We start from the raw sequence: 18,045 nt of genomic DNA, 5'->3' as shown, positions 1-18,045 counted from the left end.
GGGATGGAGTTGAGATTAAAGATAAAGAGTGGGGATAATTTGAAAATATTTTTTGGCATTCGTTAAAATTTATAGATACAAATAGTGTTTTTTTTTTAATTAGATACAATCAAGTTGGCCAATAATTAACTGGCCCACAGATTAACTCAGGCGCCCTCTTCTGTGCCAAAAAACGTGGAACACTAAAAGGAGAAAGGTTTACAAAAATTATGTTATGACAGAGTATATAAACCCTTTTTCTAATCGCACTCTTTCTTCTCTTGATAATTTTGGCACCTTCTCTTCATAATTTTGCCAGTCTTCTGTAGAATTAAATTCCTAAACTCGTCCTCAGTTGTTTCTAAAGATATTATTTAACCTCTTCGATCTTTGAATTGTTTCATTAAAAGTGTACGATTGTAGTTCAAATTAGATAATCAAAGTCAATTGGTTCCTTTTTCAAAATAACTCAAAAGGAACAGGTTTGGATCTCGTTTAAATATGATTTACCGGAGTTTGAGATGCTTCTTTCTTTGTTTATGCACAATTTGGAGATAATATAATGTATTCTTTACCCAGGTCAAAGGGCTTGTTTGGGTGAGCTTTTAAAAAAAGATCTTTTTTTGAGTTATCTTTTTTTAAAAGATCTTATAGAAAAGTAAAAGTAATTTTATGTTTGGATATCTCATGTAAAAAGATCTTTTTATCTATCAATTATGTTTGGGTATAACAGTATAAAAGTACTTTTTTGTTCATTTATTACATGAAAAACATCTTTTTTTTAAGGAAAAAAGATCTTTTAAAAAAAGATGTAAATTACAGCTTCTCAAAAAAGATCTTTTTTTTTATTTTACTAGTGCTTTTACTTTTACTACTAGAAATTTACCAAACACGTTAAAAAATAAAAAAAGATCTTTTTTCATTGAAAAAAGATCTTTTTTTAACAAAATAATGGCGCCCAAACATGCACAAAGTCTAGTTAGAATAACAAGTGTCCAATCTAGAAACATCCGGCACCATGCAGAATCAAGAGAAGACTACATCCAAATAGCCTAACCTAATGGAAGCGTCAAGGTGTAATTCTAGAACCTGAGACCTCGAAGTAAAGGCAAGATAAATACAACAACAAAGCCTAAAGCCTCGTATCTCACTAGGATAATCATCAAACAGTACTAGTGTACCCTGTCATGAAGACATTAAAAGTGTCTTCTATTCTATACGCATGCCAGCAGCAAATATAATACATTTACAGTTTCCATCCGAGGAAATAATTATTCAGATAAAAACGTGTCAATTAGTGAACGAAAAACTGCCAATAAGGTTAATGAACTCAAAGATTATCGAAGTTAATTATGTTGTCATTGTACCAATGAATCTCTGAAGATTTGCTCCCAGAATCCACCTTCATATCGGAGTGAGAACTCCCCAAGCCGCTCTCTAATGACTCTGCAAGATCCATCCCCCACAACCCTAGCCTGCATATTGTCTTGTAGGTCTGATAACAGGTTACTCGCATGCCATCTGATACCAATTCCTTCAAGGCTCCATCAACTTCTTTACTATTCATTACATCAAGAAACTGTTTTGATAAACTAGGCTGCCAGAATACAACAATGGCACAACTCTTATCCACCAATTTAACATCGAATTCTCCCAAAAATATATCATGGGATGCATGGAGTAGACTCTTCAACATCCCTGCCGTCGTCCCAAATTTGAATCCCCATAGGAAAACCACATTGTCAATGCTAACTTTCCTAGTATTTTTGGCCCATATACTGATATCCTCATTAACTGGTGACTCTTGGATATCGGCTGCTGCACATGGATGAAATACATTGGCATAGTCTTCGAGCTCAGCTGCCAAATGCTTACTGCCGGACTCATTAACATATGGGGAAACTTTCAATATTGAGCAAAGTTTCATAAATAAATAGCATAGCCTTAATGCATTAATTCCATGGCTCTTGCCTTCATTTGTTGTACCTATAAAAGCAAAAATGAAAATGAAAGAAAATGAGGTACCACTTACCAGTCACTGATTAATATAGCCATCTATATATAAAATAGGATAAAAGAAACACCTCTTAAAGTTGAGAAATTGAGTATGCAATTTGTTAAGTACTAAACATGAATCTTTCTACCAGAATAACATAACCTTTAAACCTTAGTGCTCAAAATCCATAAATCTTGTCTTCACTCACTGTACCTGTATGAGCCCACAAAATGAAGGGATAGAAGGGGAGAAAATGAAGCTTAAAAATGGTTTTGGCCCCTTTAAATAGTGAATATTGGCATTGGTTACTCTAAATTCAGTTTGGTTTCAAACTTTGGTGCGATACACTATCATTTCCTCAAGTATAGTGGGGATACCACACTCAAGCTAGTTGTTAAGGGGAGAGAAGAATTCTCCTTGAATATAACAGCAAGTGCATAATGCTTGATGTTGGGCTTTGGGCATCCCAATCTATCCAAGTCCTTATCATGATCCCCTGATGTTAGCACTTCCATTAACTGATGACAAAGATAGTGAAAATCCAAGTCACACATGCTAAGCCTACCTCCATAGTCCACATGGTATCCAAAGTGTTCTCCCAACTCCACTCCCTCATAAATATTTAAAAAAAGCTAAAAGATAAAGGGATTCTTCCAAGGGTGGGTAAACATCCCCTAGGTTCCTCAAGCAACAAGATAATTTCTTATGAATCCTTAAAACTGAATGTTCAACCATGAGATGCGCATGTTTCTTTCTAAGTGCCATAAAATGAAGCAGGTGCTCAAAACTATTGCAAGGTGCTCCATAGACTGTGATAATATAGACATTGCCTTCCCAATAACTACCAATGATAATGTCACTTACAACAGTCCATGAAAATTTTATGGTACTTCTGACAAGGATAGTAGGGTCTATTACCTCACTAATAGTGTCAGCCATGGTAAGCTTTAGATCCGGCCCAAGAAATTCAGCATTGACTTCAGAAGTATGGTGATCAATCCTTACTACTCTTGAATGTTATTGGGTTTATTGCATTCTTAGCGCACCATCTTCCCAAAAGCCCAATTAAGCCCAAACTTACAAGTAGCTTTTGATTACTATCTTGATAGTTGATACAAAGGAGAGAGACATTGGGAAAGACTTCAAAGCAATTTCAGTACCTCCAAAAAGAAAGGATGGGGCAGAAACATCTCTACTGTCCCAATATAGGAATAAAACACAAAACTAGGGGGTTCAATGCCTCCCATATGCAAAGCTAACTCAATAAATCACACAGTCCCTTTTAAAGTCATCACGTATAATGTTTGAACCTTCATATGCAAAACAAAGCAGTAGAAACAAAATTAATAGGACCACACTCAGATGAGTTCATGATTCTCCTCTAGCCTCACCAGGAGAACTTTCAGTTACTGGTGGAGTCCATCTTCTATTAGATTACGTTCTTAAGAGACAGAAAGTTTGAATTCTCCAACTTGGAGAGGCATCAGATGGCATTGTTGGCTACTAAATTCAAGCCAAATTTTTTAAGTTGAAATCAACGCTGTGTCATCCTTGTTCTCCCCATTTGCATCACCAAATGAAGCTTAGGTGTAGCTTTCCTAGTAGCATGACCAATATAAAAAATTACAAGAAGCCAATGAGTCCCACCTGAAGTACCACCCTCTCTATCTCAGGGTATATAGATGAGCACTAGCAAGAATAAAATCTAGAAGATCTCATGGATGAAAGGTTTAAGATCTCTGCCAAAACAATCTTCAACAACTGAAAATTTCTATGGTTTTTTTCTTAACTCATTTACTCCTTAAAAGCCGTATTCCTCCTCTTTACGAGCATCGGTCTATTTCATTGAATCAAATAAATACTCAGCCATGAACCTCTTGTCTTCCTCAGTAAGTTGCTTACATACTTACCATGGGTGGAAGGGGTGACAAAACAAACACGAAAAACAACACTTAACCCTATGGCAATGCTATTGTCTTCCCCATAATCATGTTTCAATCAAAGACGAAGCAAAACATGGAGTAGGAAAATATATGCATCTTTAAAGGAGGAAAACCATTAAGAGATAATATGAATATATATCTTGACAAGCATGCAAGTTGCAAAGGAATGACCATATCACTTTCCATACTATTATTAAGATAAAATGGATAAAACCATCCAATAAGCATGCTTTTGTTGCATGTGAGACTAAAATGTTATAGACTAACTGACCTTGGTCCGGAATTTTCACATCAACAGGTGCAAAGAAATGATTATTCAAGTAGGATATAGCACTAGGTATGTTGGCCACTTTTCTCTTGGTTCCAATTACCCTTATCAAATAATTTACGTCAAGTACTTTGGGGAAAACCGTGCACATGGAGCTCACAAATTCATCTACTTCAGGTGGAAGTGGGGCAATGAATTTTGAATGAATAAGTGTACAATCTACAAAAACCAATAGAAAGTTAATAAACTATAAAATGAAGTAGATAGACCGGGGAAGTACACTAGAATTAAAGTTGAGAAATTTCCATTTAAGAGATACACCATTAAGGCTATTGTGGGAGATAACAGGTTTCTGTGAAGCAGAAATCAAGTCGATCACCTCTCGAAAACCACGAATTTTCTTTGTCTCCTCCTCTTCAGCATTTTGAAGCTCTCTCTGCATTGTAAAAACATTATTACTTAATGATGTGACCTTAACAAGGCAAAAGAATAGAGATGAATCATTTAATTACCTCCAAGAAATCCTTATCTTCTTTTGAATTTGCCAAAACAACACGTATAGCCTGGGTGGATCCACTCTTTGCAGGGATTATCAAAGGAAGAAGGTCATCTGAAATTTCTGCCAACATCTGCAGAAGATCCAAAGTACAAAAGAACAGAAAGAAAAGTATACGAGTCAGTTAAAGAAGATTGTATTATTCAAGTTGGAATAATTAAGAATTTATTAGCCCATTATACCTCCACAATTAGCTGCACTTGACGTTCACTGCAAACATCTATAGTCAAGCAAGGTCTTGATCTTAATTGTTCACTGCCCCGGACAATATTCCTAAGGGAGTTTATAAGCTCTTCTGCATAAAATTAGTGTTACAGAACAAAAGGATCTAACCAAAATGTTATTGTGAGAAGAATCTTGCAAAAGTTGCCATACCATCTTTGTTTCCACTTGTACCAGAGCTTTTACATGTCTTTCTCCAATGTTTAATCCGTGACTTAATCCTCTCAACAAAAACTGTATCAGCAACAGTAGAGATTGAAGAAGATTTCATCACACAAAAAGAAGGGAATGCAGTCCCACAACGAATTTTGGCCACTGACTCTTGCACCCGAGACAAGTATGATATGCCTGTCCCACAAATTAAAATGGATTATAGCTCATTGGGATATCAAGGTAAGTAAATAGGGCAGCATATCCTCAATTCACATAGCATAGCAAAGCATTGTTCATTCACATGTTCAATAGAGATTTTATACAATCTAGTATGGAGTTAATGGACTTTCTATCCGTGGACTATTAAAACCAAAAGAGAAGGGAAAAAAATGGTAAGAACCGGTATCGTAAACACACAGAGAATCATAAACTTCTTTGTATTATCACAGAACTGGTATTCCAGTGTAGGATCTCAGCTCTAAATCAGAAAACTGGATGTGATTACAAGGGTAGGATGCAGAAAGTAGAAAACAAAAAATGAAAACACACTCTTGGGCAGTAAGGGGCCCTTACCCTCGTTAGTCTAATATAACTAATATCACAGCCTTCCTTCCCCCGCCACATTCCCTCTGCTCTTTCTGTACTAGTTAGGTAACAACTCCTCTCTTGTCTCACCTTCCCTTCTATCACTCAGCTCTTCCTTTCTTTCTCTTCCTACCGTAACAAGCCATTCAAATTGCCACACAGGAGAACGAAAATGCAAGAACTTCAATAGAACCTCACCATCATTTATGCATGCATTGAAATCAAAACCTTGGCATGCCATAGATGCAAGGGACGAAGGCTGGCATGAAAAACTGTAAGAGGGCATCCCCATTCTCAGCTCATCTCTGGGAAACAACAGGAAATTATACCTGCACCATACCCAAATACCAAAACTTCATCTCTTAATTCCTTTTCAATCATTGTGAGCCATAAATTTAAAATTCAAAAAAAGAAAAAAAAAAATTATCCGAATCAGACACACAATCTTAATCAAGTACAAATTCACATTCACGCACAAATCACAACTCCCTGATCAAAATTCAACGCACAATCTTAATCAACTATATATTTTTTTCAGTGTTCTAATTTTGCGCTTATTCAATATATAACTCATTTTTTCAATCCTACTAAATGTTCTTCAAATACTACTACTATCAACGTTCTTCCTTGTAAGTTACTAACTTCGGTACTTTTCCATATTTCCTTAATTTAAAATTGGGCACTGATATGATTCAAAAAGGATACCAAAATAACAGTTTTACTATTTTAATTAATTAAAGAGAAAGAAGGCGGTTGCAAGCAAGTTACAGAAGGGAACTAACGGATGGGCGACGAGGGCGTTAGAGTCGGAGATGGAAAAAGGGCAGACAGCGAACTGGAGGAGCTGGAAGCGATGGGCGGAGAGGCTGGCCTTGAGGTAGGCAGTTTCCACCGTGTCGAATGGGAGGAGGCGGTGCCAGGAGGGCGGCGCGGGGGAGCCCGTCTTCTCCATGGATACGGCCACGAAGTCGGAATGCGCGATGTGCGCCTTAATCTCCTGGAGGGATTCAGGGAAGTTGGAGTTGTTGACCTGCTTCACTCTCCATCGTTTGGGGGAAGCGCTCGTGCAAAGGGAACGCCTCTGCTGCAAGAATAGTAGCTGAAACAGTGAAACCATCACAATAGTGTCGATGGGTTCTTCCACCTTCGGTTTGTATGTACCACTAAGTTTGAACTTTGCCACCTTGAATTGAAATAAGGCTACAAGCCTTTTCTTAGTATCAAGCTGTTCATAAACACAAAATTCATTCTTCTCCATGTTTTGAAACAAATAAAAGTTAATAATTTTAATTTTAGTGAAAATTTTAATTTTCACATTTATTCTGTTTATAAATCAGATTATTTTGGTCTAATTTTTAATTCTATTCTCATGGTTATAATTTTAAAAGTAAAAAAGTTTAAAATATCTTTACAAAAATATTCAATTTTTTAGTTAAAGACAAATTAATAAGAATTCAATTCTATCAAAATTATGTATTATTTTAAATTATAAATTTGAATGAAAACTAAAATTGAATTTTTTTAATAAAATTAAAATTATTTTTTAAAAAAAAAACTTTTCAAACACACTCTTAGTTTTAATTTTCAAGTTCAACATTATAAAAGGTAATTGTTAATTTCATAGTTTCTAAGGTAGCGTTTGAAAGAGAAATTGAGACTCAGAAACACAAATTGAAAGACAGAGACTAAAATAAATTTTAATATTGTGCTTGGTGTAAAGTGTACAGGTCTCAATCTCTTATTTGGTTTGAGAAAAAGTAGATACTAAAATATTTAAAATGACTAAAATGTCCTTATTAATTAAAAAAAGTAAATAGTCAAATTGGTCTTTGAAAGATCACGTGATCCTTAATTTGGTCATCGAAAGATTTTTTTAATCAAATCCACTCCCCAAAGATTTTAGTTTAGTCATTTTAGTCTTTCCGTCACTTTTCATGTTGGCGGCGTTAATAGAGGCTGACGTGACACGTTAAGTTACATGTCAGCACACCCATCTACATCCTAATTGGTAGTGAGCATGATGTCTTTATGAAATTTGGTCAAATTAGTCCTTAAGTGACAAACTCTAATCCCAAAATATTTAATCAACTAGAACAAAATCCTAACTCCAAAATCGATTTTCAGTTCCAGCAAAAAAAAAAAAAAAACCAATAAAAAATAGAATTTAACAATGGTACAATCCTAAAAAGATGTTCATTAACAGAAATGAAGGTTCTTGATAGCCTAGAAAAGGGAGTTGAATCTATGGTCTTCTTTTAAATTTGATTAATTAATCCCCAAACCAGAAAATAAAACCTTGCTTCTATTCAGACTGCGAGATTAATTATGCAGGAGACAATTTTATTTTGTCTCATAGCACGTGAAAATAGAATCAGAGTAAGGAAGAAGAAGATAACACAGCCATGTATCTTGGTTCAGCCCTTGCGCAATGCTCTATATTCAGTCTCTACCACAACAGTGGTAGAATTTTTACTATCTTTTCAAGTATTACATATACCAATTTCCAAGAATTCAACCTAATCCTATTAGGGACAAACCAAGCTTTTACCTAAGCTTGACTTAGCTAGGTTCACTTTCTAAACTCTCAACACACTAAGTGCTCACCAAACTTAACAAGGAATACCTCACAGGTACATGATATAAAACAAAAATATAATCAAAAGAGATAAGACATAAATCTTGGCTTTTCTCTCCAAGTACCTCTATTTATCTTTTATCCCAATGGCTTTTTCTTAATGCCTCACTTAAATGCCTTTTACCACTGAATAAAAACAAAGAAAGATACAACATACAAATTGAATATTCAAAGATAAACCATGAAAGAGATGATGTAGAACAACTCTGAAGCTATAAGATGAACCAGATTCAACACTGTCACATGTAGCTCTCCATTTGGTAGAATATTTTTTTGATGTAGAAACACTGTCCAAAATGTTGAGCAAGAACAGTAGAGAAGCTCTCAATGAAATTCAAACTCTGGTTCACTCTCCTTGAACAAAATTGAAGTTAATTTTCCTTTTTGTATAGAGTTATGTTTTCACTGTTAGGGTTTGCTTCCCAAAGTCAACTCCTTGAATCTTGAACCAGCTGAAGTCTCCCTTTCTTTTTCTTCCATCAAACCAAAAAATTAGGGATTAGATATCAAAATTAAGCACAACAAAAGAAAGATGAGCAACTTGCTTCCTTAATGAATTTTTCAAATCCAAATCCTTAATATAGTACTTTGGCTCCAAGTTTCAATATTAGCCATTGATTCATAGCAGATTAAAGTAACCTCCACTTTTTTTATGTTACCCCAAAATGGTTGTGCAGAGAGGAAGGTAAAATCAACAAGTAATTAACTTGCATGTTTAGGAAATATTTTACCTTTTTCTTCTGATTTAGCTTGACTTGAACATTGTACTTTCGGCTCTAATTTTGATTTGACATAGCCACCAGAATTTTGCTTTTCCTTTCTTCCTCTTTGGTGTTTATGAGAAAATGATTTTTTCTTTTTTCTTTGTGTCATACCTGACACACCATAACACCACCATCAGTTAGATGCTATTCTTTTCATCAAGGCAATGGATTGGATTGAAAGCTTAGTCCAAGTAGCTAGGGTTTAAGTGCTTGGTTCTATTGTTTTGGGCTGCACACTAATACTTGGTCCTGTAACACTAAATGACATATCACAATACTTTTGGGCTATCAACCCTTACAATTATGTTTTTCATCACAAAAAATGTTATTATTGTTTATTAAACTCAACAATCTCTTCCTTGATGACAAACATCATTTAACATGGAAATAAAGGGAATGGAATAACAAATTTATATTAGAGACTTCCGTTTGATGATTCCAATTCAAATATGATCTGTTTCTCCTTTCTCTCATAGGAGATACTCCCCTTAATGTGGTCTTCTTCAGAAACAACACACATGTTATACTGGCATACAATCAGAAGTTCAGCAACACATATAAGAGAATATCATTAAACATGAGTAACTTAATCATCAAAGCATAATATCAATTAGCAAATTTCATTTGTCTCAATCTCTCATAATTATCCATATTCCTCTGTTCCTCTACACTACTCTCCCTTTTGTCATCAATGGAGGAAGTGTATTCCAGTTTAGACCTGCAAGAAATAGGTTAGACTCCAAAGATAACATAACCACAAATGAAGTAAGTGTTTAATTAAAGGATACAGTTATCCAGAGAACAAAAGGAACAGTAGCTAAAAATAAATTCTCTCATAAAACTAAGTGCAACAGAAATAAAAATCTTCAACATGAGACATCCCTAGGCATCTGAGCCTTCATCCTCAGTATATAGTGGCTCCTCTTGATCAGTTGTCATGGTGTCATCTTCATGAATGATGTCTACATACTTCAGAAGAACTGCAACTCTATCTCTTAACTTGCGCAAGGCATTTTCATTCCGAATGGCAAGCTTTCTCTCTTGTTGGCTTGTGGATATGAGATGATTGGACAAATTGACAAATTCTTGCAGAACATCCTTTACAACTCCGTACACAAGGGATTTGTGTCCAGTAGAGGCTGATGTTCCAGTAATGGAGTGAGGGGGAATGTCACAAGCTCTTCTTCTTCATCATCAATGACCACTCTTTCAGATTTGATAGGTCCTTTTTTTGTTGTTTCACTGCATCACCTCCTTTTAGGTAAGAGTTTCGATTTTCAAGTGTCTCATTGGATAGGTCAACACCAAAAAAAAATCAAAGAAACATGTTAAAAATATGCCATAAGGAAGTGACACATTCTTATCACTCTTTATACAGTCATACATATGCCTCATCATCAAATAAGTAAAGGAAATTTCAATTTTCATAATAATAGCATACAATATTAATGTGCCACAAAATGAAACCCTTTGATATGAACCGCTTTGAGGAAGGATTATGTGGTTTACAATGCGATGAAGTTGTGCATGGATAGGACCTAAAGCCTTATGGGTAGGAATAAGACCATCAATGAGAGAAATATTTTTACAAACAGAAGCTAGGACATCTTGGTATGAGAGACCTAATCCTTCATCCCATTTTTTCGAAGTGTATGCATTAACACCAACATCAGAACACCCTAGAACTTCACTGATAGTTTTACTGTTCAGATTTAATTCACGCCCTTTGACATAAGAATGAACATTTTCATCGTAATAAGTCATGTTAGCATAGAATTCATGGACAAAGTCAGGGTAGACAGGCTTTTCTATTTTAAAAAGATGATTCTAGTCCAAGAATACTATATTTTTCACAAAGTCAAGACATTTTTTTCTTAACCAGGCAAATCAGCAAGATAGGTAGAGCATAAAGGACTATGAACAAAAACTTTCTTATAAAACTCAAAGTTTATAGCAGAGGAAAAATGAAGAGGGTTGAAATGAGAGTGAGACATGTTTGCAAAGTAAGATTTAAAAGCAAAAGGGTTAATATTTAGGGGTTATTTGACTGAGCAAAGAGGGATGCGAGAGTTACCTCTCTGAGAACGTTGAGGAACAGACTTAGTTTTGGATCTTGGAGGATCACGAGGCTCTTCTTTGGTCACTTGACGTTTTCTCTTTGAAGCACTGGGATGAGAAGGAGCACTAGATGGTTCGGCTACCTGAGAAAAAGAGGGACGACGTGTCGTAGTCTTGGTGTGAGCCATCGGTTCAGAGTGAGGAGGAGAGGGAGATGGAGAAGGAGTATGAGAATGTATATGAATGTGAGTGTAGGATGGTGCACGAGAACTTTCAAGGATTCTGGAAAGTTTATGAGTGAACGTGCCTCTTCGGGTAGCAGCTTTCTTTCTCATCTTAATGACACAGAACTGCTGCAGTTTTTCAAGAAAAATTGAAATGATGAGAATGAGAAATATGAAGAGGCATGCAAGATATATGAAGAGTTTTTATTTTGTAACTGCAGCAAGTTAAAGTAGTTCTTATGGTGTTATTTTCTATTTTTCATGATTGATGCACCACAAGCAAAAACGGAAGCAAGACAAAGAACACGTAGCACCGGTTGACCTACCAGCTGAAGGTAGCAACTCGAAGAGTCGCCGTAACCCCCTGCTCATCTTTGAATGCACCGAGGACGGTGCAAACTTTTAAGTGTGGGGAAGTCGTCTGACCAATCGGTAATTTTGGGTGACGAATTTCTAATCTCAACACTTTTACATTTCATTTTAGGTCTTTTAGGATTTTTAGTTTCATTTTCTTAATTTTGCATATATATACACAATAAGCTTAGTCATAATAATGAAAATTTTCAAGATTTCTATCTCTAGGGCACTAATTGATTTGAGTGAAAACCTTTCATAAAACTTGCATGAATTCATATTTTGTGGAACATGATTTTTGAGCTAAGAACACAAGCTAGTGAGTTTTGAGCCTAATGGTGTGGTTATATCTTATAACCACTTATCTTCCTTCTTGTGTGAAATTGTTCTCTTCCTATGATTGTAATCCTTGATTTGTTTGATTCTTTATGTCCATTATTTTGTGTATTCATGTATTTATATGTTGAGGCCATCATTTCATTTAGCTCGCTTACCCAAATAGCCTTACCTCTTATCTTCCATTGTTAGCCAACTTTGAGCCTACGATTAACCCACTTGTTCTTAAATTTTAGGACATTACAAGCCTTAAAGCGAAAAACAATAAATGTCCTTTATTTGGATCTTTGATTAGCTTAGGCTAGTGTATGTAACATTCAAGTGTGGGAAAACTTGGGACATTGGTTGAATAAAAAGGGTAGTTTTGTATTTTTGTTAAAAATATTGGGAATTGGGTACATGCTCATGTATTGATTAAATGTAGAGATCGTATGCATTGATGTTTTTGTATATAGTTTGAAAGAAAAAAATGATGAGAAAAACAAAAGAAAAAGAAAAAAATATGGAAAAGAAAAAAAAAGAGAAAGAAAGATAAAGAAAAAGCAAGAAATAAAAAGGGGACAAAATGCCCCAAAGCAAAGTGAAGCTCAATAAAATCAATGCATATGAGTTGTAATCAAGAAGAGAATGCATGAGTATGTGAAAAAGTGAAAAATGGGTAGTTAGGTTAGCTTTGAATTGTATAGGTTGTCATAGGTTAGGTGGGAAGTTTAGTTGATCAAAGATTCAAATTTCAAGTCCACTTGACCAAATATGCATCCTACCTTGACCTAGCCCCATTACAACCAATGAAAAGACCTCATGATATATGTATGCATGCATGAAATAAATGTTGATTGTTAGAAGAAAAACAAATCTTGGAAAGCATGATTAGGGGAGAATTGAGTGATTCAACCCTAAACACTTGAGCGAATAGAGTACAAACACATCCGGTGAGGGTTTGATGCTCAATTACATGTTTTCACCTATGATCATCTTTCTTCATGCAAGTTTGTAAAAATATTTAATAGCTCAATTCAATTGTGGTTTGGCATGGTTGTTAACACCTTTGGCCCTTGTGCCTATATATACTTCTTGAGGATTGATTTATTTTGACCAAGCAATTACATTCATGTAGATAGTTGCATATAGCTTAGATTGCATTTAGTTAGATTTCATTGAATAAATGTTGATACCCTTTGTTTCTCTCTTGGTTTAAGCATGAGGACATGCTTGGTTTAAGTGTGGGGAGGTTGATAAACCCCATATTTAGGGTTTATCTTGTGCTTGATTTGGGGGATTTTATGACCTTTTACCCACATTTATTCAATGAAATAGCATGGTTTTATGATTATCTCCTAATTTGTGCTTAAGTGTGAAAACATGCTTGTAGACCTCTAATTTGATGATTTTAATTCACCTTTGATTCCACTAGATGCCTTGATGTGTTTGCTAGTGATTTTAGGTTGAAAAGGGCTAGAAATGGATCAAATGAGTGAAGAGGAAAGCATGCAAAGTGGAGCAATCATGGAAAAGCCAAAGATTTGGATATAATCATCCACGCGCACGCGCATAGTACGCACACGCGTGGATAGCGAAAACTCAAGGGACGCGCACGCGTGCTGTACGCGTACGCGTCAGTGGCCGCACGTGATTTTTAAATAGAAAACGTGCCCAGCGATTTCTGAGAGCCGTGGGGCCCAGTTTACAACTAACTTTAGCACCAAAATGCATATAAGGACCAAGGATTGAAGGGGAATCATCATCATTCACACCTTTAGCTCATTTTTACACATTAGGATTATTTTTAGTTGGTTTTAGAGAGAGAAGCTCTCACTTCTCTCTAGGATTAGGATTAGGATTAGGTTTAGTTCTTAGATCTAGGGTTTAATTCATGCTTTCCTCTACTTTTTCTTCTCAATTCTTTGTTGTTGCAATCATCCTTCTTCTATTCCTTTGTTGTAATCTCTTCTATTTTGTTTCTATGCTTTGTTATAGATCTACTTTTGTTCCTTCTATTCTCTTTCGATTCAATTAGAGGTAAGTCATAATAATTATGCTTCTTTTGATTGTTATTGTTAATTCCTTGTAATAATTGTTGTTAGATTCTATTTTTGTTGTCAATTTACTATGCTTTTCTTTTGTGCCTTCCAAGTGTTTGATAAAATGCTTGGTTGGATGTTAAAGTAGATTTTAGTGTTCTTGGCTTGGGAAGGTAACTTAGGAACTCTTGAGTTACTAATGTCCAAGTAATTGACGATTGGGAGCCATTAACTCTAGATCTCACTAATTAAATTGGTGGAGAAGTAGGACTTATGGACTTAGATTGATATAGCTCACTTGACTTTCCTTTACTACTAGTTAGGGGATGACTTAGTGGGATTGATCCTTGCCAATTGTCATGTTGTAGTTAGCGATAGGGATAGAGATCCTTGACCATCAAACCTTGCCAAGACCTTTGTAGTTGTTAGTTTATTTTCATTGCCATTTACATTTCATGTCTAAAATCTCAAAAAACCCCCAAATATACCTCATAACCAATAACAAGGACACTTTATTGCAATTCCTAGGGAGAACAACCCGAGGTTTAAATACTTTGGTTTATAGATTTTAGGGGTTTGTACTTGTGACAAACAATCTTTTGTATGAAAGGATTATTTATTGGTTTAGAAACTATACTTGCAACGAGGATTCATTTGTGAAATTCTAAACCGTCAAAAAATCTGTTCATCAGTGCTCCAAGAGGCGGAGTTGAAATATACCAAGTTGGAAAAGTTGGCTTACGCCCTAGTAACCTCATCCAGAAGACTAAAACAGTACTTCCAAGGGCACGTGATAATTCTCAGAACCGACCAGGCCATTCGGCAAGTCCTCCAGAAACCCAACCTCGCGGGAAGAATGATGGCATGGGCAATAGAGCTGTCCCAATACGACTTGCAGTACGAACCCAGGCAGGCAATTAAAGCCCAAGCAATGGCGGACTTCCTGGTGAAGGTCACAGGGGAGACTCCCGATATACCAAACACACGGTGGAAACTCCACGTTGACGGAGCATCCAACCAAACGTTCGGAGGGGCTGGAATCATTCTCGAGAACTCGCAGGAGTAGCTTATAAACAATCGATCAAGTTTGATTTCCCAATCTCCAACAACTAGGCAGAATATGAGGACCTGATAGGAGGATTAATATTAGCCAAAGAGGTCGGAGCATCAAGGGTGGAAGTTAGTAGCGACTCCCAGATCGTCACCTCTCAGATAAACGGCAGCTACCAAGCAAGGGACGCACTACTACAAAAATACTTGGAAAAGGTAAAGGAGCTATGCAAAAGCTTTGAGGAAGTCATAATTCAGCATGTCCCTAGAGAAAGAAACGCCCGAGCCGACCTCCTCTCTAAACTAGCAAGCACCAAGCCCAGGACGGGAAATAGATCCTTAATCCAAGGGCTAGCAACTGAACCTGCAATCATCTTGTGCACAACCCAAATACCGAACCCCTCCTCTTGGATAGATCCTATCCTCCGATACTTAGAGCATGGCAAAACTCCTGAGAATGAGAAAGAAGTGCAAACCACCAGAACTCCAGAAGGGAAGCTTCAAAGTATGTGATCATACAAGGATAGCTGTATAAACGAGGACTCCACCAACCCTTACTCAAGTGCCTACGTCCCGACCAAACGGACTACGTCCTAAGCGAAGTCCATGAGGCTGTTGTGGTCACCACATCGGAGGAAGATCGCTGGCAAGAAAGATCATTCGAGCAGGATATTACTGGCCCACAATGATGTTGGACGCCCAAGAGTTCGTCAAAAAATGCAAAAAATTCCAGAAAAATACCAACTTCCATGAAGCTCCACCTGAAGAACTCAGCCTGATAATGGCCCCCAACCTTTCGCCCAATGGGGGGGGGGTCGACCTCCTAGGACCGTTCCCGCCTGGGCTTAGACATGTAAAATACTAGATAGTAGCCATAGATTACTACACCAAGTGGGTAGAATCGGAACCACTAGCTAGCATATCTTCAGCGAATTGCCAAAAATTCATGTGGAGGCAAGTGGTCACCAGGTTCGGAATCCCAGAAACTATCATATCGGATATTGGGACACAATTCACCGACAAGAAGTTCAAAGAATTCCTAGTAGGACTGAGAATCAAGCAAAAGTTCTCCTCAATCGAGCACCCCCAAACCAACGGCCAGGTAGAGGCAGCCAACAAAGTCATCCTAAAAGGGCTAAAGAAGCGACTTGAAGGGAAGAAGGGCTCATGGGAAGACGAGCTAGCGTCAGTCTTATGGTTCTATAGAACCTCCCCCCAATCATCTACCGGCAAAACCCCATTCCGACTCACATACGGGGTCGACGCAGTCATCCTAGTCGAAGTCGGGGAGCCGAGCCAAAGATTACTCCTCGGAGGGGGTAGCGAGGCAGTGGAAAAGGATCTGATTGACGAAACAAGACAAATGGCACATCTAACAGAAACAGCAATCAAGCAAAGGATAACCCTAAGGTACAATGGCAAAACACTGAAAAGAAGTCTCGAAGAGGGTGACTTGGTCTTACGACACAACGACATAGGTCCACCAGCCTCGGGAGAGGGAAAATTGGCCGCGAATTGGGAGGGCCCCTACAGGGTAAGAGAAGTCCTCGGCAAGGGCGCCTACAAGCTAGAGAGGTTGGAAGGAAGCGAGGTACCGAGAACATGGAACATGGCAAACCTAAAGAGGTTCTACTCATAAGAAGAAGCAACCACACGATCTAACGACCTCGACCCCTCCACTTTGACTTCCTTTGCATTCCTTTTTTACCTCCATCTCCTTCACCTTATTATGTATTACACCATTTCTTTGTTTTAAGTTCTACATATGCGTATATAATAAGTTTGTCTTTTTGCAAGATTCACGTCAAAACGACAAAACGACGAAAAACAACAAACGGTCAACCTAACAGAAACTTGGGACTAATCACCCCGGGAACCAAAGGGAGGCAAAGCAAAAAACAACTCGAAGCGACAAGCAATGAAAACGGTAAATACCATAAAAACGGTAAACCAAAAGGCCGCGACGGCCCGGGTAAAAAAAAAAGGCAAAGCCACGACGGCACGAGCAAGCAAGCATTAACAGAAAATGGCAAAGCCACGACGGCCCGAGCAAGCAAGCAATAACAAAACAGCCTAATCAAAATAAAATGCCAAAGTGTTCATTACAACTAAAAGGCGCCTTAAACAGGCCCAAAGATAAAAACAAATTACAAAAGGTAAGGCAAGGAGTACAAAAGTTGAAAGAAGTATCCATCTCAAGGCTTGAGGATATCAACAATCTTCCCGTCCTCAACTGTCTTGAGAGCTCCTCTAATTCCTTGGCCTTCTTCTTGGCAGCGGCAGTCTTACCACGAGAAGTATTCAAATCTTTCATCAAGGCGAGGTCCCGATCCACCAGCCTGTTGATCTCTTTGGCATCCTCCTTAGCCTTCTTCTCCTGCTCAGACAACTTTGTCTTTAGAGACTCCTCCCGAGATCTTGAATCTGTCAGGTCTTTCTGGGAGTTCCGAAGCTTCCCTTCCAAAACATGATAATTTCCCAAGACAGGTTCCACCTTCTTGGCAATAGCAGCAACTCGAAGAAGACTGCGATAAATCCACCTTGCCTGCCCAGAAAGGTCGGCATCCTGGAAGAACTCTTCGGTACCAGGAAGCAACTGAAATTCGATGAAACCCCCAGCATCGAAGTTCTTTTCCATGACAGAAAGGGCCTTCCCAGAGTCCCGTTTCCTCTTCTTTGGGTTGCCAACGACCTTCAAGTCGTCATCGCCAAACCCCAGATCCTCCTCATCAAAAGGAACCTCCGCCTCCACACTTGAGTTCCCCGAGGCATTCTTAGGAGGGACTTCAAGTCATCCAGGGTAGTCTTCACCACTACCTTGGTCAGCCCCGTCAACCCAACCACTACCTTCCCCGACATCCTCGTGGACCTGACTCGCCGAAGGAGTCGATGAAGTGTCTT

At 37.6% G+C, this 18,045-nt stretch overlaps 1 protein-coding gene across 2 annotated transcripts; it reads right to left on the bottom strand.

The window, feature by feature from the left end:
- Positions 1–944: 944 nt before the first annotated feature.
- LOC112737990 (poly(A)-specific ribonuclease PARN-like) lies at positions 945–6,993 on the bottom strand. Of its 2 annotated transcripts, none has more exons than XM_072211596.1 (8): positions 6,485–6,993; positions 5,901–6,031; positions 5,118–5,312; positions 4,925–5,037; positions 4,699–4,815; positions 4,508–4,622; positions 4,190–4,405; positions 945–1,965 (listed from the first exon to the last, which is right to left on the bottom strand). In XM_072211596.1, the coding sequence occupies exons 1-8, from the start codon at positions 6,958–6,960 to the stop codon at positions 1,310–1,312; spliced, it is 2,019 nt and encodes a 672-aa protein (XP_072067697.1). In that variant the 5' UTR covers positions 6,961–6,993; the 3' UTR covers positions 945–1,309. The 2 variants fall into 2 exon arrangements, with proteins under 2 accessions (XP_072067697.1, XP_025643978.1); XM_025788193.3 differs by having other exon boundaries at positions 4,925–5,034; positions 6,485–6,945.
- Positions 6,994–18,045: the final 11,052 nt, after the last annotated feature.

The sequence above is a fragment of the Arachis hypogaea genome, chromosome 13 (assembly GCF_003086295.3).
Source record: "Arachis hypogaea cultivar Tifrunner chromosome 13, arahy.Tifrunner.gnm2.J5K5, whole genome shotgun sequence".
NCBI lineage: Eukaryota > Viridiplantae > Streptophyta > Magnoliopsida > Fabales > Fabaceae > Arachis > Arachis hypogaea.
Note: the sequence above shows the minus strand (reverse complement) of the source record. Positions and strands in the feature narration are given on the sequence as shown.